Raw genomic sequence first — 23,019 nt, 5'->3', positions numbered from 1 at the left:
TGTGTCGAAAAATATGTATATTTCGATCGATAGGTACACCACGTGTAATTTGTTTCCTAATGATTCTTGTCCACCTGATGGTTGACTGGATAGCTCTTAACGATAAGACCGCCAACTGTATTTTTTGTATTTAACGTTTCACATTTATTTATTTATTTAGTTTACAATAAAGCACACACTCTCTCTTTTTCTTTTTAATATTTGATACTATAGATAATTAATTCAACAAGTCATTTTAGGAGTTAAACGCAATTGCCCGGCATTTCGAACTTTAGAATGTTTCATTGGGTAAAACAAGTCCAGCTTAGATAAGAACTTGACCTATACTAATCTAATTAGTGTATAATTTACTCCATAAAACTGAAGCCGTCTTTCAGTTGTATTAGAAATTTAAGCCTGAATTGAAACTGATATGTTCAAATTCTTTCCGGGTATTGAATACCCAATAAACCACGCTCTAGTTAAAACAGGATTGTGTAGATAAGTATCGAATGCTTGTTGTTATTCAATTATTTGTTTTAGATTGTTTGACTTTTTGAATTATGATGGAATGAAGTAGTTGTCGCTGTATTCGAAGAGTCTTATACTAAATACTTACAATCATTTAAATTAATGTAGCTAATTACAATTTAGTAAAGTGCTTTAAATTCCGAGCAGTGAATTCTATTATGGTGTAGATATTTAGCCTTTGCCACTTTATCACATTCGGTTATATCTCGTACTGTTTTTTTTTTTAATTTATTTATTGCTTAGATGGCTGGACGAGCTCACAGCCCACCTGGTGTTAAGTAGTTACTGGAGCCCATAGACATCTACAACGTAAATGCGCCACCCACTTCGAGATATAAGTTCTAAGGTCTCAAGTATAGTTACAACGGCTGCCACACCCTTCAAACCGAAACGCATTACTGCTTTACGGCAGAAATAGGTAGGGTGGTGGTACCACCCCGCGGATGTCAATTCTTTTTTTCAGTTTTTTTTTTAAATGATACCATTTTTCTATGTTGTTTAACCAGGATGGTCAAACGCCAAATGACTCGCCACGATCAAGTGTCGGTGAAGTCACTGTGGCCATACCTCAAAATCGCAACTACGGAGCCATCGGAGGTATTGAAAAAGTTACTTACACGTGGGCCGATGTCAACGCTTTCGCCACAGAGTCCAGATCGAGAGGAAGAAGGTTCTGGAGCTTTTGGAAAAATTCTTCGGATCGCATGTTCCAGCAAAGAAAGCAGTTGCTTAGAAATGGTGAGATTCTCATTTATTTTTATAGACTGGTTATCAATGCCATAAATAATTGAATATGTAATTTCGAAAAGGGCACATGTCGCATATTTTGTCAAATACGTTTTTTCATATACATGTAGTTTTGAGGCTTACCTACACCCATTTTATAATAATTCCAGTAATTTTCAATTGCTAATTAACACTAAAATATATCTCGAAAGTTAATATTATAAATTTTACACTGCTTTAGAAAAAAATCAGTTTTTTTCATTTCCTGAACATTTTATATTTTCAGAGATGTGCCCTTTTCGAAATTGCATATTCAATTCGGCTACTGCTTCAACTTGCAATAAACAATCTCAAAGCAACGAACATTCAATCTGTACGTGAACGTATTACGTTTGTATGTACTTTGATTTTCACAATATATTCGTATAATTTTTTGATTAGCTTAATATACACTTTTCTCGAAAACTACTGTAAATTACTGAGGCGATAGAGTTTATTAATATTTTAATTTTCCCTTTCATTACACTCTTTAGTAAGCTTTTTTTTTATGAGATTAAACATTGTTAATGCTCGGTCATCAAAGAAACATATATGTAGTCAGTAAATTTTGTAATTGTAGACTACTTCAAATCTGACCGGCTTATATGATAGTTGGAAAAATAATTTAGATATTATTCCTAGTCGCATTGGCATCTCTAACGATAGTTTTAAGCTAAGTCGACATGACAATTTGAATACCGTTAAGGTCTAAGTTAGAATAACTTCCATGAGCCAAAAGCTGATCAGTATATCGTCTTTTCGCATTAAAAGTGTACAATTACCAAAAATATTCGAAATTGAGGTAATATGCGGAATCATTTAGTATCACCAGTATTTTTCTCATAAATACTGTCAGTTAGAGCGCCAGTTTAGTTTTTTTTTTTTTTTTTTTAGTTTACCTATATTTTGACTACTATTAACAAAATTAATACATAATTTTATCTTACTTTAAAAGACAGATAATGTGACTGGTAAAAGATAAAAAATAAATGTTGCAAAGAGATTAACATTAAAAATATCACATGTTAACCTTTAAAGCACTCTCCTGTAAAATTAGTAAGTTTTGAGATTATACAGTTTTAATGCGAGAAGACGATATTTTGCGTACTAACAGCTGACAAGATTCTGCGCCGATTAGTTCAAGAGAATTGGGAAAGAAATGTCTTTAGTATTTTCTTCATTTATTCTTCACAAATCCAAATTCTCCAAACATAATTGTGTACAACTATACCATAGATCAATAAACCAGAAGAATTGTCTGATAAATCTGCATATAACGCAGCATTAAATTTTGACGATAACGTCTGTCTGAATTACTTTTAGATCATTCAGAATCTCACAGATAAGGCTTTTAATGTCTCGTTATCTGATATCACTTCGTTTAATTTATAATTTCAACATAAAAACACACCTACATCATTTACATATTCACATTCAACTGAATTACGGATACTGTCGGTATTTATACACCAAATGTTGTTTTGAAATATATCTTTTAACTCAAACTAGTTTTTAATAAAATCACATTTTATATTAAGATTTACAGAATTTTAATAAGATTTTCATGAATCGTAGACAGATTGTTGCAAAGTCAAGAAATTTCTAAGCTAATTAATATAGCCGGTGTAACAAATTGTAGCTTGTACCCATACCCATCTTAGCATCGTGCTTTGCAAGCTGACTGTCAATTCAAATAAGATAGCGCGATGTAACCATTCCATCCATAGAACAGTTTACTTTTAGATATATAATAAAGTTGGGTAGATTACATTACATACCATTACATTATATTATTACATCACGCTATGATATATTTGGTGGAATTTTTCCTGAAAATCAAAAATATGTTAATGTAATAGAATTTTGTTACATATACCTGTCAGAGGTGATTCCGCCTTTATTAACAAATTTGTGTTTTTAAGAAAGAAAGAAAGAAAGAAAATCTTTATTCGCCAGAAATATAGTTTATAAGATATAGGACATAGCTTCATATATTTCGCCTGTTTAGGCATGCGAAAATTTAATTTATTTTTATATTAATTATAACACAAAATTTACTAAATCTATCTATTTTTACATTCTATCACTTCTTATTCTAATATTTTATTATGTACAACACTTATCATTTAAAAATTCTTGCACACTATAATAAGCCTTATCTATCAGCCATAAATATAATTTTCTTTTAAATTGAGTTAGTGGAAGATCTCTTATGCTGTTTGGTATCTTATTAAATATTCTGATAGTCATAGGATAACAGTTTGTATGGTAGTAACGAGTATTTATACTTGGTAACATTAGTTTAGTAGGGTATCTTGTATTAAATTGACAGTACTCGCCACACGATTTATATAATTGTGGGTGCTTTTTAACAAACAAACAACATTCTTGTATATATATGGATGGTACAGTTAAAATATTATGTTTTTGGAAGAATGGTTTACAAGAAGTCAGAGGATGAATATTGCACATGGCACGAACACATTGCTTTTGTGCAATGAACACTCTATTTATGTGACTAGAATTTCCCCAGAGGGGTATACAGTATCTGATATTTGAGGCGACATATCCATGATAGGCCTGTAATGCAGTTTTTAAATTACATATTTTTGTAAGTCGCCAAAGTGCATATGAGAATCGATTAATTTTACTACAAGTAATATCTATGTGAAGATTCCAGCTACATTGATTATCCACATTTAATCCTAAAAATGTTATGCTATTACATTCATTTAGTGTGTTATTATTATAAGTTATATTTAAGTTATTAATAAATTTGTGTCTATTATAGAATTGTATATATCTCGTTTTGTCTAAATTAGCTTTTAAGTTATTCTTATTCATCCAATCTATGACCTTACTAACAGTAGCATTTATCTCATCATTTAAATCTAGTGTGGCATCTTTGGTGATTACAACGGCTATATCATCAGCAAATAAGCTGCATGGGTAATGTATGTGTTCTGGGAGATCATTTATATAAATGATAAAGAGTAGCGGTCCTAAAATGCTCCCTTGTGGGACACCTACTTTATTATACGCTAATGAAGATTTAAAAGCCACTTCTTCATTGTTATTATCAATATCCCTAATTTCAACATATTGTTGTCTGTTGCTTAGATAACTACTAAGCCATTTTTCAGCTATCCCTCTAATGCCATAATTATTACACTTCCGTAGAAGAATGTTATGGTCAACAAAGTCAAAGGCTTTGGTCATGTCAAAGAAAACTCCAACCGTGGGTATTTTTCTGTCTACATTTTCAGTAATTTTACTAATGAGTTTAAAAGCTGCTAGTGTAGTAGATTTGCCTTTTTGAAAACCGTGTTGTTCAGATTTTATAACTTCAGATTTATTAAGAAAAGTTGTGAGTCTAGAATGCATGATTTTTTCGAATATTTTTGCAAGTATAGGTATTAAAGTAATCGGTCGGTAGTTATTGATGCATTCCTTATGTCCTTTTTTGTATATAGGTTTCACTATTGAGATTTTCAATTTATCAGGAAATGTACCTTCAGTTAATGAAAGATTGATAATATGACAGAGTACAGGTGTAATGGCTATTGCACATTGTTTTAGTATAAAGGTGGGCAGTTCATCATAACCTGTTGAGTTAGTATTATTGAGAGAATGAATTGTTTTATAAATTTCCTCACATGTAGCTGGCATTAAAAATATACTTGAGCTAGATATATTTATGTTTTGTGTATTTATTGCTTGTATATTATTATAGTTTTTGTTTTCATCATTTGTTATTTCAATGTAACAAATGATGAAAACAAAATAAAATATATATTTTTAACTAGAAATATATTATTTCAATCTTTTATACTTTTTTATTCATTAAAATTATCTCGACTCATAACAGTAAACGGAGCGGCCTATCCTGGTGAACTGCTGGCCATCATGGGATCGTCGGGAGCCGGAAAGACCACACTCCTCAATACGCTTACGTTCAGAACGCCCGGTGGTGTTGTCGCCACTGGTACCAGGGCGTTGAATGGGCAACCGGCCACTCCTGACGCTTTGACAGCGCTGTCGGCTTATGTCCAGCAACAGGATCTGTTCATAGGCACTTTGACCGTGCGAGAGCATTTGGTATTTCAGGTAATTACGGTTTGTTTAATTAAATATTACGACATTAACTGCGCGGAAAATTTCACGTACCTACCTAACTGGAAACTAGTGGCTTTGACAACGAATTAGCCGTAAATTTGTTTTTCTTGGTTCGTAGTAGTGGTAAATATTTCGTAACTTTTAAGTTATGTATCAGCGTTCTCTATTTAAAAAATACAATTGGATAACGGACTAATAAAGGAAGGAATTAAAAGCTTGTTGCGGGTTCATACTTCAACTTCACGGGTTTGAGGCTCTTTAGAGCAATCCTAAGCATGAAGTTTTGTATGATCGTTTTTGAATAAAAAAATCTGGTCGTACGTGCACGTGTTGTACCTTAAAAGAAAATAAAAATCCTTCGCTCTGAATATAGCTTTATTGAAGCGACCAGTCCAAAATACAGTCCACGCTCTACACACAAGCCTCAAATATAAGTACTGAATGATGAGCTCGTTGTTCAGTGACGCTGGATATGTTCCTTAGTCGTAAAACTTGAGCAACATTAATCGAGGAACAATTGAATAGAACGTTTATTTACTCAAATAAATAATAGATAAAAAAAAACTAAATAATAGTTTAAAAGTAGTTATAAATATTTTATGAACAGATATGAGTAGAAGGGTTATTTTGATAATATCCTGAAAAGCTTTTTTTTACAATAAAATCATTTTTTCTTACACTATTTTTAATTCAAATTTATTAAAATGTATTTTCTATATGTTAAGTTGGATTTTCTATAAAAGCGTATTTTGTTAGTTTTTTTTAAAGTATTATTTATTTTTCATTTTTTAGTTGAATTTCAATTTCTTCAATATATTTTTTCAAATATTTAATTGTCATCGGTCCATAATAAATATACCAAATTTCGAGTTAATCCGACGTTTTGAAGGGGGTCAAAATCATGTTCAAAGATTCCGTTACATACATACGTCTGAAGCTAATAAAAGCGTATTAAAAATGCAATACAGTACATATTTGGCGACTTTAAGACATTATTATTTGTGCGTCATTCACTTTCTCCACGTCCCTGTCATCGTAAATTCGTTTTAATGATACAGGTGTTATAGTATTCAATAAATAAAAGAATGTATGAATAATAAAATTCGTTCCGTCTCGAGGCAAATGAGCACGTTACACAACACGCTAGAACAAAAACAGTAGAAGCTTCGAAAACTAAACGGAGACGAATCCGGTTTACGAGGCCTTGACCAGTGAAAAAAAACATATTTTCTATAAAACTGTGTTAAGACGTCTCTGTTTTAAAACAAGTTAATTCTAATCCGTGATAAATATATTTTTTGGTATTTCTTTGTGGTAATAACGCAGTGAGTGACTCCTGCGTTAACAAGCATAGTTGCTTCTCGGATGAAGGGATTCCAATAGGTTATAGGACCACGTTAATCCATATGCATTGGCATTTACAGGATAGTTAATTCATAGACATGTACATAAATTTTCTGGTGGTAGGACGTCTTGTGAGTCCGCACGTGTGGGTACCACCACCCTGCCTATTTCGGCCCTGAAGCAGTAATGCGTCTCGGTTTGAAGAGTGGAGTAGCCGTTGTAGTTTTAAAACTGAGACCTTAGAACTCTTGACTCAAGATGGGTTTGTATTTACGTTGTAGATGTCTATAGGCTCCGGTAAGCACTTAACACCAAATAAGCCGTGAGCTCGTTTACTCATCTAAGCAATAAAAAAATATAGATTCCGTAATGATCCCTAAATATTCTGCAGCGATTCAGATTTTAAAGATACTGTACAGAAATGGATAATATGACCTCATGTAATGAGGTGGGTGGCGGAATTCGCGTTGTATTTTTTATTTATTTTTGCACATAAATATACATTAGCGGACTTAATGACTAAGCGATTCTCTACCAGTCAACGAAGTGTTATGCGGAAAAGAACGTAGCAGGTACATTGGTAGATAAAATAAATTAGCAAATAAATTTAAAAAAATAATGATAAATGAGTATAAAATTTATGAATTCAGTCTATGTCCTAACATTGCATAATTAAGCTACTATTTAGAGCAACAAAAACTCGTGTATTTTTAAATTGAGATGTTTTCACATTTAACCTTACCAATTGACAGACATGGCATCAACACCGGCTGACAGCGTAAATCATATATTAAAAAAAAACACTTAAAAACCAGACAGTAAATCTAAATTTAAGTATGTTAATTGATTAACGAAGTTGTGTTACCAAGGCCGGAACGAGCTTTATACATATGATAGTTTCATTTTAAAATTTAATGAATGGAAAAATTATACGGCCTTGTAATCTACATTCTATTCAAGGGTACGAAAAAGTCAAATTTGAAGCTAAATCGCTAATTATACAGTTTGTATAGCCGAGACACAAGAAGGAATAACTCGGCTGAAGCGATACAAAATTGAGTTGGGATTTATGGAGCCAATAGACATCAACAACGTAGATGCCTCTGTCCACCTTGGACACGAGTTTTGAATGAACACAGGTCTTATAACGCGGTTTTTTACAACACGGTACCACTCTAACACGAAAAGAAAAAATCGCCCAAAACCCTCTTATTATAACACGTTACTTCTACAATACGATAACGAGATTTTTGAACTATGAACATAATATGAAAATCCGAAATTTTACTGCCTCTTTCCTATGTTTAAAAGGTAAAAAATACATACAGGTATAGTTGAGATGTTCCATTTAGAAAAATTACCCTCATTTTTGTACTGACTTCTAGTCTTATATCACGGGTTCGCACAACACGAGACGTATCTACCGTGTTATTACAGGGTTAGCTTTAGAACGCCCTTCAAGCCGAAACGCATTGCTGCTTCACGGCAGAAATAGGCAGGGTCGTGGTATCTAAGTGTGGGGACTTATAAGATGCCCTATGACTTCTTTCTATGACAGCTTTAATAACAAGGTGCTTCCTCCACAACTGTTTCTGAAAACATAAGCGTAAGCCATTGCTACTTTAAAAATAATCGCCCGATAGTCTAAGCTGTAAAAAAATGCGTTCTAAATAAACGTGTTGTTTTTTTTTATTGATAACACTAAAGGTTGTGTTATAACTACAAATAAAAAAAGTACTGTTTCCAATTAAGAGAAAATGGTGCTTGATTACTTTGTGTTTTTTAAGAAAAAAAAAACTGTTTTTTTTTTCTCCTACCGGAAGCTAGGTATGCAACTTTTTAATTCTGTGGATTAAAGTGACCAGTTTTAATGTTTTATAGGCGATGGTGAGAATGGATCGCCACATACCATACGCTCAGAGAATGAAGAGAGTTCAAGAAGTTATTCAAGAGGTATGTATATACATTACAATTTACTAATCCTATTTTGAAATTAATAAAGGCGCACAACAAAATTATTCTCATTGTAAATAAACAAAATTGGATCTTTTTCGATTCTTTGGTTTTCCAAGTCTGAGAAGACATAATTAGACTAAGCATTTAGTTATTTCCGAAATATACTTTACATCATTGTTGTGATAGACTCTCATTTTAGCCCTTTCAAATTTATAGTAATCAATAAATTTCATTAGTTACTTAATTTTTTTTTACGTTATATCTGGAAAACCAAAGGAAATACCTTAATCGAAATCAAACCAAACAATTAAAAAATCGGCCATTTTGTATCTTTAGTTGGCGCTGTCGAAATGCCAGAACACAGTGATCGGTATACCCGGTCGACTGAAGGGCATATCGGGGGGTGAGATGAAGCGGCTTTCCTTCGCCAGTGAAGTCCTCACGGATCCTCCTCTCATGTTCTGCGACGAACCCACCTCTGGGCTTGATTCATTTATGGCCCAAAACGTTATACAGGTCAGTATGCTTATTTCTCCATCCTTTGTCCCCTACCTAATCGTTGGTAGCCTAAGGGGCTATTCCAACTTCATGGGGAAGGTGAGCTCACGGGCTCAACCTGAGTGAATTGCTAACATTAGCCCTAGCTAGATCAGTATTTCGCTGAATCTACTACCGGATCGGAATCGCGACCCACCGAGAAGATCCGGCGAGAAACTCAGTGAGTTTTCTTTATCATTGCGCACTATTACATTCACAATGTTTACTGAAGAAAGTAATGTTCCAGTTTTCATTATCATGTTTTCACTTGTTTTAAGTTCAACATCATATCTAGGCTTTTTTTAGGAATTTCAAGTTCAAATTTTAACAAAAAAAAATTCTAAACTTAATGCATTTTGTTACTCAGGTACTGAAAGGCTTGGCACAGAAGGGCAAGACCGTGGTCTGCACAATTCACCAGCCCTCTTCAGAGCTTTACGCTATGTTTGACAAGCTCCTCATAATGGCTGACGGAAGAGTTGCTTTCTTAGGATCATCTGATGAAGCTTTCCAGTTCTTCAAAGAGTAAGTAGCTTAGCTTTAAATCTGACTATTACATGTGATGTGCTAGCTTATTCGGTACTGTGCGATAGTCCTCCCTCCTCCTCCAGTCTTGCTCCTCAGGTTAAGTGACTACCTCCAGTCATGCCTGTCGTCCTTACGATACTCTGCCGTTTCATTCTATCTTTGGCTACTCAGCTAGCATCGTGCTAGAATTCAGGGAGGTATGGATCTGATCAGACCAATGCAATGAGCTGCGACTTCTAGTTCTTGTTTCTTGCCTTTTGAAGAAATTATCACTCGAAGATTTTCTTCGTCTATTCTTCTAATGCGTCCGCAGCTCTTTAGGGTTTGCTTGAAGCAGAGGGTAAAAAGCTTTATTTTGTTTTTGAGCTTAGTAAGTGTAGATCCTATGGTCTTATATGCAGTCCAGGGTATCCAAGTCTCTAAGGCATCAACTCGTTTGCCGTCTGCAGAACAAAATGGAGAAGACTTGTGTGGCTCTTGAGATTTTGTTTAGATAATTTTAAATTTTGGAACTTTATGATAATGTAATAAATATGACCAGTTGAGAATGAATTTGTGATTATTAAAATGGTATGATTTTGCAAGCCGATATACTTGGGGACTGTTTACGTACTTATCATTGTCATTAATCAAGGATTTTTTTTCGTATACACTATGTAATCTTGGCTATCGCGTGGAACAGAGTGGCTCAAGCAAGACATGAGTGGAAAATATTGCAGGCCTTTATCGATTGGCAAAGAGATCTATAAAAAATAAGTAAAATTTAAATAAGAGACTAGTTTAAAGCTTACATTAAATTTAAGTTTTCTATAAATTTGATCATATAATTGTAATATGGATTTGAATAAAGGCTACTAATTCAGTTACATAATTAGAATTGGCTTAGAATTCGATTATGCCTTAACGAGTAAGAAAATCGATTCTTGGATTTGAATCGCGATCTCTTCTAATTTACGTAATAAAAACTGCGATAGTTAGTAAATTTTATACAGGGCTCTTAAATACGATGTTGTCTTCTTCGATAATGTCGTCTTCTCGCATTAAAACTGTATAATCTCAAAACTTACAAATTTTACAGGAGAGTGTTTTAAAGGTTTAACATGTGATATTTTTAATATTAATGATCTTTGCAACATTTTCATATATGTCGGCGCAAATATGACTATTTACCTACTGATCATCAACTAATTACTCTGTGATAAGAAATTGATGTTAAACAGTCCCTTTTATTGTAATTTCAATACTTTAAAATCTTGTAAACACGCTCACGTGTTTAATACTTGTAAACACGCTGACGTGTACGAAGTCCTATAAATACGGCCGTGCTGTCTAGCGTTTAGGCATTCGTGTCCGAGCCGTAGTACAGTACGGATCTCTCTGTAACGTTGTTATGCTTCTCGTGCAATATACGCAGTTCTCGTGAAGTTTTGTTTTGGAAGCCCAAATATGAGTCATCATCGAGAACTTAAAGACCGTGACGTCAACGATGCTGACGTCACACTTTTTAAAAACATTCCTTCAGCGTTTCTCCTCCGTCATCAGAAGTGGGATCACATGCCGCCTCCGCTCAGCAACAACCTGGAGACCATTTAACCATATCGGCGGAAGAAGACTACCCCCCAGCAACAGCCGATGAGCCTATACATCTACTTCACAAATCAGCATGGTCGAGCAACAAAATCAACACTCAAAGATAAGTTTTTATTTTTGATTACTAAAATTCCACTACATAAGTACCACAGTGTACGCCCACTACATAAGTACCACAGTGTACGCCCACTACATAAGTACCACAGTGTACGCCCACTACATAAGTACCACAGTGTACGCCCACTACATAAGTACCACAGTGTACGCCCACTACATAAGTACCACAGTGTACGCCCACTACATAAGTACCACAGTGTACGCCCACTACATAAGTACCACAGTGTACGCCCACTACATAAGTACCACAGTGTACGCCCACTACATAAGTACCACAGTGTACGCCCACTACATAAGTACCACAGTGTACGCCACAACATCACACTAGACAACATCCTTATCCGAACACCTTAAATAAATCTACGAGAACCGCCGAGAACTCTACGAGAACCGCCGAGAACTCTACGAGAACCGCCGAGAACTCTACGAGAACCGCCGAGAACTCTACGAGAACCGCCGAGAATTCTACGAGAACCCTACCTACTATACCCTACGAGAACCCTACTATACCCTCCGAGAACCCTACGATACCCTCCGAGAACCCTACGATACCCTCCGAGAACCCTACAATCAAATCGCATTAATAAGTCTCAAACCTTCATAGTTACAAGTAACGCAAGTATAACAGATGCGCTACTCAGAGAAACTTTTTATTCCTACAGGTCAATGAGAATCAAAGAAAAACCTACGAGAATCAACGAGGCCGGTGCAGAGCGCGCACCGCCTGTCAGTATGGCCGTGTCGGCGCAAATATGACTATTTACCTACTGATCATCAACTAATTACTCTGTGATAAGAAATTGATGTTAAACAGTCCCTTTTATTGTAATTTCAATACTTTAAAATCTTGTAAACACGCTCACGTGTTTAATACTTGTAAACACGCTGACGTGTACGAAGTCCTATAAATACGGCCGTGCTGTCTAGCGTTTAGGCATTCGTGTCCGAGCCGTAGTACAGTACGGATCTCTCTGTAACGTTGTTATGCTTCTCGTGCAATATACGCAGTTCTCGTGAAGTTTTGTTTTGGAAGCCCAAATATGAGTCATCATCGAGAACTTAAAGACCGTGACGTCAACAATGCTGACGTCACACTTTTTAAAAACATTCCTTCAGCGTTTCTCCTCCGTCATATACTTTTTTACCAGTTACATTATCTGTCTTTTAAAGTAAGATAAAAGTATGTATTAATTTTGTTAATGGTAGTCAAAAAAAAGGAAAATAAAAAAAATAAAAACTAAAACTAAATTACGCTCTTACGCTCTTTTGACAGTATTGATGAGAAAAAAACCGGTGATACCAAATGTTTACGCATATTAACTGAATTACGAACATTTTTGGAAATTTTACACTTTTAATGCGAAAAGGCGATGTATGTAGTCGCAAAAGTTACGTACAAAATCTACAGCATCTCTATCTTTAACCTCAAGGCTGGGCGCCGCGTGTCCCGCTAACTACAACCCGGCTGACCACTTCATCCAACTCCTCGCCGGAGTACCTGGAAGAGAGGAGGTCACGAGGCACACCATAGATACAGTTTGCACGGCCTTCGCCAAATCCGAGATCGGGTGTAGGATAGCTGCGGAAGCTGAAAATGCGCTCTATAATGAAGTAAGTGGTTATTGAATAACTATATTATTATGTTTTATATTATAATTTTTTTTATTGTTTAGATGGGTGGACGAGCTCACAGCCACCTGGTGTTAAGTGGTAACTGGTGCCCAAGACATTTACAAAGTACTAGCGACCCGCCCTCGCTTCGCTTCGGAAACATTAAAAGACACATGAAACCAAAAAAAAAAAAAAAAAAAGTGTGTGTGTCCGCTCCGACGCACGACTGGAGTTTACTGGATATAAAAAATTAAACGAAACAATACGAGAAATAGTTCTATATTACGACAACACGATACACTACAGATTATTAACAAATTAACGAGACACAAAACAAACGACTAACAAATATATGAAAATACAATAATGAGAGAAACGCGCGATCAGTACGAGGCTTTGTGGCGGACTGCCGGCGCAGCAGCCCGGCGTCACCTGCGATAACGCGGCCGCGCGTTGGCTCCTGATTGGCGCGCGCACGCATCACGCAATCAGGAGCCAATCAGGCGCATAACGCATTTCGTGTGACATGCTAGTACGATTTTGATTGGCGCGCGCACGCATCACGCAATCAGGAGCCAATCAGGCGCATAACGCATTTCGTGTGACATGCTAGTACGATTTTGGTCCCCATAATTTTCATACCCCGGGCCTATATATGTAAATCGATTCTAAAGGAGTAAACTCCAAAAAAAAAAGTGTGTGTGTCCGCTCCGACGCACGACTGGAGTTTACTGGATATAAAAAAATTAAAAGTGTGTGTGTCCGCTCCGACGCACGACTGGAGTTTACTGGATATAAAAAATTAAACGAAACAATACGAGAAATAGTTCTATATTACGACAACACGATACACTACAGATTATTAACAAATTAACGAGACACAAAACAAACGACTAACAAATATATGAAAATACAATAATGAGAGAAACACGCGATCAGTACGAGGCTTTGTGGCGGACTGCCGGCGCAGCAGCCCGGCGTCACCTGCGATAACGCATTTCGTGTGACATGCGCAATCAGGCGCATAACGCATTTCGTGTGACATGCTAGTACGATTTTGGTCCCCATAATTTTCATACCCCGGGCCTATATATGTAAATCGATTCTAAAGGAGTAAACTCCAAAAAGTGTGTGTGTCCGCTCCGACGCACGACTGGAGTTTACTGGATATAAAAAATTAAACGAAACAATACGAGAAATAGTTCTATATTACGACAACACGATACACTACAGATTATTAACAAATTAACGAGACACAAAACAAACGACTAACAAATATATGAAAATACAATAATGAGAGAAACGCGCGATCAGTACGAGGCTTTGTGGCGGACTGCCGGCGCAGCAGCCCGGCGTCACCTGCAATAACGCGGCCGCGCGTTGGCTCCTGATTGGCGCGCGCACGCATCACGCAATCAGGAGCCAATCAGGCGCATAACGCATTTCGTGTGACATGCTAGTACGATTTTGATTGGCGCGCGCACGCATCACGCAATCAGGAGCCAATCAGGCGCATAACGCATTTCGTGTGACATGCTAGTACGATTTTGGTCCCCATAATTTTCATACCCCGGGCCTATATATGTAAATCGATTCTAAAGGAGTAAACTCCAAAAATAAAAAAAGTAGCCTATGTTCATCAGGGACAATGTCGGCTTCTAATGGAAAAATAATTTTTCAAATCGGTCCAGTAGTTTCGGAGCCTATTCGAAACAAACAAACAAACAAATCTTTCCTCTTTATAATATTAGTATAGAAATGCGCCACACACCTTGAGATATAGTTCTAAGGTCTCAGTAGAGTTACAACGGCTGACCCACTCTTCAAACCGAACCGCATTACTGCTTCACGGCAGAAACAGGCAGGGTGGTGGTACCAATACCATATCTCCACCCAACCTTATCGACGGAAACAATATCAGATTGGTGTCCTTACTAGAAGCGTAGCTTTATAACGTTATGAAAATTGCAATTCTGACGACTATAGTTCATTAGACAGGTTCACTGTGAGCACATTGAAAACAATAAAAAATATATTGGTGAAATCAACGAAAGTTGAAGTTTCGAGTTGATCTTCAAAATATAATACCCCAACAAATTTATCGTGATAGACCGGTGTTTCCCAACGTGAGGCCCACGCCCCACTAGGGAGCAATTTAATAATTAAGGGGTACAATCGCACTAAATTAATATAGAAAATCTTTATTAAAATTATTACGAATTTGAATTTCAGTTTGTTATTATAATTATGTTCTGAAATATTACTTACTGTGTTTTGATAACAACTTAACTGTTAACTTACTGGTGGTAGGCCCTCTTGTGAGTCGGGACGGGTAGGTACCACCACCCTGCCTGTTTCTGCCGTGAAGCAGTTTCGTGTGTTTCGGTTTGAAGGGTGGGCAGCCGTTGTAACTATACTGAAACCTTAGAACTTATCTCAAGGTGGGTGGCACATTTACGTTGTAGATGTCTATGGGCTCCAGTAACCACTTAACACCAGGTGGGCTGTGAGCTCGTCCACCCATCAAAGCAAAAAAAAGTTATTTCTTCCTAAAATCTATTATAACATTCATGTTTCTTAAGTGAACAAATCAATTTTTTTATATTACAAATTATGTATGTGGGGCATGGCAAAAAAAAGTTTGGGAAACACTATGATAGACTATTACATGAATTGTATTTGTTTCTAGCGTAAGATACAGGCCGGGCTAGCGGACGCGCCGTGGGCCATGTCGTCGACGACGCGAGCCCGCCGCTCCCCGTACAAGGCGTCGTGGTGCACGCAGTTCCGGGCCGTGCTGTGGCGCTCCTGGCTCTCCGTCACCAAGGAGCCGATGCTCATCAAAGTTCGCTTCCTACAGACCATTGTGAGTTCTGTTGTCGAACGCTTTCTTAACTTGATTAACGAGTAACATTAATTTCCCGAATCCATCATCATCATTCTCCTGCCTTTTTCCCAGTCACCGGAATTCGGCACAACATATTTCCTCCTTCCATAACTCCTGTACCATATACCATTTCTTCGCTCACTCCTCTCTTACACATATCGTCTACCTCTTCCTGTAATCTAAAGCCTTTCATTAATTTCCCGTATCCGTGGAACGATATTGAAATCACTAATAGCCGAATAGCCCCATGGATACTTTGATATAATGGGACAATGATATGCAACAAAAACCCAAGACGCTTGGCTTTGGTTAGCAGTGGTCCTTTTTTTTTTTTATTGCCCTTATAAGCAGACGAGCATACGGACCACCTGACGGTGAGTGGTTACCGTCGCCCATGAACCTCAGCAATGCCAGGCCGCTGCCTGCCGAAATTTGATCTTGCAGATTAACGCACTAGTATTAAAAATTAGAAATGAACTTTTGATCCATTGTACAATCGTGAACAACTCATCACTTTTTGGGTTTGCAAAGGGAAACTCTGTATCCCAGGTACCTCTGTTCCGAACCGAAGTTGGTAGGAGTTAGGTCCATGATTTGTAAAGCACACATGTTGCGGTATCCGTTCTCTAAACGCTCATCTCGTATACATTGACATCGTCTCGAACGTTCCAGATGGTGTCGATACTGATAGGCGTCATATACTTCGGCCAGAACTTGGACCAGGACGGGGTGATGAACATCAACGGGGCGATCTTCATGTTCCTAACGAACATGACGTTCCAGAACATATTCGCTGTTATTAACGTGAGTATCTTATCTTATCTTATACGGTTTTTTTTTGTTAGATAAGCTAAGGGATCGTTGACCTGTCTTCGTCTTTTTTGTTCTGACGCAAAAAGCTACATCTAAGATGGCGAGACAGTTTGTTAACGATTGTGCAATTGAGAGCCTTATCAGTTTTGTTAATCTAGATGTTACACACATACAGCAACAACCGTAGCCTCACACAACCGAAATCGTAATTATCTTTATCATGTCTGTTTGTCAATGAGCTCCAACAAAATGGCTGGACCGATTTTGATGAACTCGTACCGATTTCATTGGGTCCCTGGATGGTGCCAACAATTGGATTCTGCGTTAGACACTGCGCTCTGATTCTTTATTAAGCACTTTTTAGTAGGGGAAAACTTATGGGATCGCGTCACCGGCCTTTTTATTTATAACTTAGATGGGTGGACGTGCTCACAGCCCTACCTGGCGTTAAGTGGTTACTGGGGCCCATAGACATTTACAACGTAAATGCGCCACCCACCTTGAGATATAAGTTCTAAGGTCTCAGTATAGTTACAACGGCTGCCCCACCCTTCAAGCCGAAACGCATTACTGCTTCACGGCAGAAATAGGCGGGGTGGTGGTACCTACCCGTACGGACTTACATGAGGTCACCACCAGTAATCACATGAGGTCCTACCACCAGTACCACCGACATGCGTAATAGCAGTATATCTGTAGCTATACAGGTGACGTATTGTGCAACATTAGTGCTGGGTATATCTTTACAAGTAACTAAGCCTACTGGTGTTAGGACGTCTTGTGAGTCCGCACGGGTAGGTACCACTGTCCCGCCTATTTCTGCCGTGAAGCAGTAATGGTTTTGGTTTGAAGGGTGGGGCAGCCATAGTTAAAAAGTGAGACCTTAAAACTCATTTCTCTAGGTAGGTGACGGCATTTACAAGGTGGATGTCTATGGGCTCTGGTAACCACTTAACAGCTGGACCGTGAGCTCGTCCACCCAACTAAGCAATAAAAAAAAAGAATGTACTTTTTTTGTTGTATTAACGGTAACCGAGTTTACGACTCGTCTAGTTTTAAGTGAAATCACCTCGTCAATCTCGGCATATACCTGGGGCCTAATGCGGCCTACACACGACCCTAAAATCGGTAGCGATACCGGGACAGCGGTGGTGAGAATGATCGTCCCTAAATCGAGAGCTTGCCCGAAGCGAGGCTTACTGGTGGTAGGACCTCTTGTGAGTCCGCACGTGTAGGTACCACCAGCCCGCCTATTTCTGCCGTGAAGCAGTAATGCGTTTCGGCTTAAAGGGTAGGGCAGCCGTTGTAACTATACTGAGATCTTAGAACTTATATCTCAAGGTGGGTGGCGGCATTTACGTTATAGATGTCTATGGGCTCCAGTAACTACTTAACACCAGGTGGACTGTGAGCTCGTCTACCCATCTAAGCAATAAAATAAGCGATTTTACAGTTTAGGGTAAACAATAAAAAACGGGTTACGATTTGCCTATACACGAGGTGATTTAGGATACGATTTAGGGTCCTCCCCAAACACTGTCCTGATTATCGTAACTGATTTAAGGGTCGTGTGTAGGCCGCATAAGTCTCAGTATAATATATGTCTACACTAAGCGACTAAGGCGCTAAAAAAATTAATACAGTGATAAACAAAATTTTATAAATGTAGATTTAATGCGGATAAACATAAAAATATACAAAAGAAAAATCTTTGATATTTAAAATAGACACCAATCTTAAAAGCTTTGCCTTTCGTGAATCACTAAACGCCCACATATACAGATAGCTTTTATAGTTCAATTTATAGTTTCGCGGATAACCTTACGTTCGTCTTATGATAATAGGTTCTTTTTTTTCAATTCAGTATATCTTTCATTGTGCTCAGTTATTTTGACTATATATTGAGTTCGACGACTCTTAAAAAGTGTTAAAAAATTCTTTGTTTATTTATTTAATACAGTTAAATCTACTCTAGAGGAAATGTTTTGCTATATTATTTTATAATATTCATTTTAAGCTCTAACTCACACAGTTCGTGTCCGTTATCCACCTATATGACTGATATATTTGATATTATTATTTCACAGTCTCATATAACAACCAACCATAAATGAGGCCGTCAGGGCAAAAGTGGCCTAACCCACAAGTCATATTTGTGCTTATGTATTGCAATTTATTTAAAACATAATAAATTTTGATGAAAAATCCCGTTTCATCCATAGACAAATAGACTTTGTAAACATCATTTTAGCGCGTATTTTTATGCCTACGAAGTATTGTAAAGGTAAATTCGAACCTCATTATCTCCATACTAACTATGATAAGCTTAGGCCACTTTTGCGCTGACGGCCTCAAATAAATAACGAAATCAGAATTAAGCTGTGCTTAGAAAAAAGGCAGTTAGAAGCTTCAAAGAGAACTTACTTTTTGTATAATGACGTCAACGTTCTGAAAACTGATACAATCTTCAACCATCAAACTGCAACCTCCACAATCCCCATCAAAATCTTTAATCCCTTGAATTTGAGAACTTCAAATATTTCAAACTATTGCATTAATTAATTAATTTATTTATTTATTAGCCTAACTTGTGTGTAACAGAATCTTTCAACACTGTTTCCAACAACTTGAATACGTCCAATTAACTAAAAAATTTACATAAGTTGTTACGTAGGACCCGTGACAATACAATAGTTTTATTAAACTGACCTGATATGATTCGAATCACACGGATGACATATTAATAATTTCTCATTCTTAGTTTAACTCGCTATACCTTTTTTTTTAACTCTGGGGAATCCATAACGCTGGGGAATCCAACACTACTGCTAAAACGCTGGTTTTATAATTTTATTATAGGTTTTTAACTTTTTAACTGTATACACGACCTTAATCAAGTACCCAATTACCACATATTTCCATAAAGCTATTAAATGTTGCCTTAAAAATACTAACGAGTGGCTCCTATGAAAAGGTCGTATGTTCTTTGGGATGAAAGTTTGATCTCGGTTTTGACTACAGCTATATTAGGTTAGTAGTCAATCAGCGGTAGGCAAGTGTGCCTTTTCAAGGTCCCCACTGCACGAAAACCACTTGCCCAGTGAATTCGTTTCACCCATTAATAGTACAAATCAATCGAAAATTTATTCAATATACAAAGAGACCTTCCACGATGCTCCAAGTACCTTAATAATGGGAGGAAATTGACTTGAAATTTTTATGGCATTAGACAAAAATGTTGATAGTTAAACGTTCCGGTAAGGTTATTAAAAAAAAACTTGTTTGTTTTATAGGCGCCGCGGTGGATTGCGCAACAAATGTTTGGTGTTGTGCAAGGCTCTCATCAAATACCTTAGAAGGTTTTGACTGTAGAATCTTAACGATCTTTTAAGCGTACTTTAAATTTAAAATCCATTTGTGGATTTTCGAATTCTGTTATTGCTCTAATTAAATTAGGAGCTCATCATGGAACATTTGTTGTTAAGTCGTTACCATGGCCAATTGATAACGTTAAGAGTATCGCCAAACTTGAGACATGAGTTTTTTTTTTTTTTTTTTTTTTTTTTTTTTTTTTTTTTTTTTTTTTTTTTTTTTTTTTTTTTTTTTTATGATTGTAAGTTTACTGGTGGCCCGAAGGCCTTTCCAGTTTCACCAGGACAGGTGGGCGAGCAAAAGCTCAGCCAAGAGGGGCGGGATTTGCTAACAACTGCCCGAGCGCCTCCGAAGGAGACCTAACAACTCAAGAGCAATTGTTTCGCGAATGAATCTACTACCGGATCGGAATCGCGACCCGCTGAGAAGATCCGGCGAGAAACTCAGCGGGCTGATGCATGGATTAGGTTGCACGTCGACCTCTTTGTCGAGTTCGACGAGTACGGTTACCGGGGTCCCTAAACCTTCCCCTAGTATTAGAGCTGAAGGCATCTAATGCAACGGTTATTGGATCTGATGGATCCGTAAGGACGTGTCTAGGGCGTCGACGGTGACTGGCTCCTGCATGATCAGGATTCGGGGAGTAGTCAGCGGCGGCAACGATAAGGCGATTATCATGACGCATAGCCTTATCGAAGTATCGTTCCGACGCTGACTTCATGTATTTTCGAATTGATTCGAGGCCCAGGTCGTCGTGTAGGTCAACGTTCCTCACGAACCACGGAGCCCCGACAGCTAACCTACAAAAGCGGGATTGTAGGGATTGGAGGGTGTCTATGTGTGTGCGGGCCGCGTGAGCGAACACCACACTCGCGTAAGTCATGACGGGCCTTATGCAAGTTTTGTAAAGTGTCACCTTGTTCCGAAGGGACATTTTACTCCGCTTACAGATCATGGGGTAGAGTCTACCGAGAATAAACGCGGCACGGTCACGGACTGATTTTATATGCGGGCGGAATGTCATCGATGCATCCAGGGTAACGCCCAGGTACTTGACCTTCCTAGCCCAGGGTATGGGTTGTCTAAAGAGAGTAATCGGGGGTGTGAGATTCCTCCTCCTAATCCGGGAGGAAATCCGTGTGGAGCTTCCCCTCTGAAATAGCACCGCAGTACTTTTCGATGGGTTGATGTCTATGCGCCATTTTCGGAACCACTGTCCTAGGGCTAGGGCTGCGCTCTGAAGCTTCTTCGCGATTAGGGACTTATTTCTACTAGAATAGTAAACAGTCGTGTCGTCGGCGAATAAAGCTAAATGGGTCGGCGGCGACCGGGGAATATCGTTGACGAATAAGCTAAATAGGAGGGGTGAGAGGACAGAGCCTTGCGGGACTCCAGCTGTGAGAGGTCGTGGGGAGGAGCGGGTTCCCTCGACTCGATATCGAAAAGAGCGGTTCGACAAGAAGTCCCGTATGATGAGCACGAGACTATCCGGCACACCCATGTTGAATAGTTTGAAAATCAAACCATTGTGCCAGACTTTGTCGAACGCTTTTGCGACGTCGAAGAAGAGAGCTCCCGTGTATAACGGTTTTGGTCGATTAAGCCCCACAAGAATGTGCTCCGTGAGGCGGTGCACCTGTTGAACGCATGAGTGATTTGTACGGAATCCAAATTGTTCATCGATGAGAATGCCCTTGGATGAGACGAAGTCTCTGAGGCGTTTGTAGAGCAGACGCTCATACAGTTTGCCTAGAGGCATGAGGAGGCTAATCGGGCGGTAGCTCGTCGGATGATTTTTTGGTTTACCGGGTTTATGTATGCCGATAACGTCCGCTTCTTTCCACACCGCGGGAAAGATACAGTTCGCCATAGCGGCATTGAAAATAGATGCCAACATCACGATGAGTTGGACGGGTAGAAGTTTAATAACGCGGTTAGATATACCGTCGGAACCGGGAGCCTTGCGAGGACGTAGGTCTTTGATCAAGTCTTTAACTTCCATCGGGGTGACGGGTGGTAACGCATCCGAGGGTGGCAAGGAGGCTCTGCGTTCTACCTCACTGTCTACTAATTCTACATGAACAGGGTCCATGGATTGAGTGCTGGGCGTGCACTGGGTTTGCAGTGTATCGGCCAGCAGCTCTGCTTTTTCATCATCATCGAAAGCCGCGAGTTGGCCTGAGGGGCCTACGAGGGGGGGCATAGTTACTACCGTATCCGATTTGAGAGTACGAGCTAAGCGGTAGTAAGACCTTTGGGAGGGCGCGAGTCTTTCTAAGAAATCAGACCATCTGGCATCTCGGACTTCGGCGATGCGAGACTTTACGTCGCGTTGTAGGGCACGCATTCGAGTACGATTATCCACGGTAGGATACCTATCGTAGGCGCGGATCGAGGCGTTCTTAGCTCTAAGGAGTTCCCTAATATCGTCGGGCAATTTGAAGCGGTGAAGGAAGTCCTCCGCTACAACTTGCTTCGATGACCTATCTAATGTCGAGGTGATGTGTGACGTTAAGATGTCTATGGCTTCAGCGGTATCCTGAGGAGATGGGGTAGAATCCGGGCTAAACGGGAGCGATGGTGGATCAGATTCAGCCAGGCTGATGCCCAGCGTGTGCCAATCCACCACAGTCCTCGTGACGGGAACGGAATCGGGAGCGCGACCGAGCTTCATAACGACGGGACGATGGTCTGAATCTAACTCTGAAACTACTTCGATCGAGTGTAAGCGCAGAGTTACGTTTTTTAATAACGCTATGTCGAGTATATCCGGGCGATGCGCGATATTTAGCGGGTAGTGAGTCGGGGTTAGCGGAGCGACGATATCGAAGGCAAGATCATCGACTAACGCGTCAAGCCGCCTGCCATTTGGG

The 23,019-nt window shown here is 38.5% G+C and overlaps 1 protein-coding gene across 1 annotated transcript in view; it reads left to right on the top strand.

Annotated features, from left to right (window-relative positions):
• The window catches only part of wh3 (ATP dependent transmembrane transporter protein), a gene marked incomplete at its 5' end in the record, with an annotated part of 55,889 nt that overhangs the window by 15,302 nt on the left and 17,568 nt on the right, over positions 1–23,019 (top strand). The window contains 8 exon segments of the mRNA NM_001043569.1: positions 1,017–1,248; positions 5,144–5,382; positions 8,617–8,688; positions 9,028–9,207; positions 9,596–9,753; positions 12,894–13,074; positions 15,764–15,940; positions 16,634–16,765. Coding sequence (NP_001037034.1) covers positions 1,017–1,248; positions 5,144–5,382; positions 8,617–8,688; positions 9,028–9,207; positions 9,596–9,753; positions 12,894–13,074; positions 15,764–15,940; positions 16,634–16,765 — 1,371 coding nt within the window.

Source organism: Bombyx mori, chromosome 10 (genome assembly GCF_030269925.1).
Source record: "Bombyx mori chromosome 10, ASM3026992v2".
In the NCBI taxonomy this organism is placed as follows: domain Eukaryota; kingdom Metazoa; phylum Arthropoda; class Insecta; order Lepidoptera; family Bombycidae; genus Bombyx; species Bombyx mori.
The sequence above is the reverse complement of the archived record's forward strand: the minus strand, read 5'-3'. Positions and strand labels throughout refer to the sequence as shown.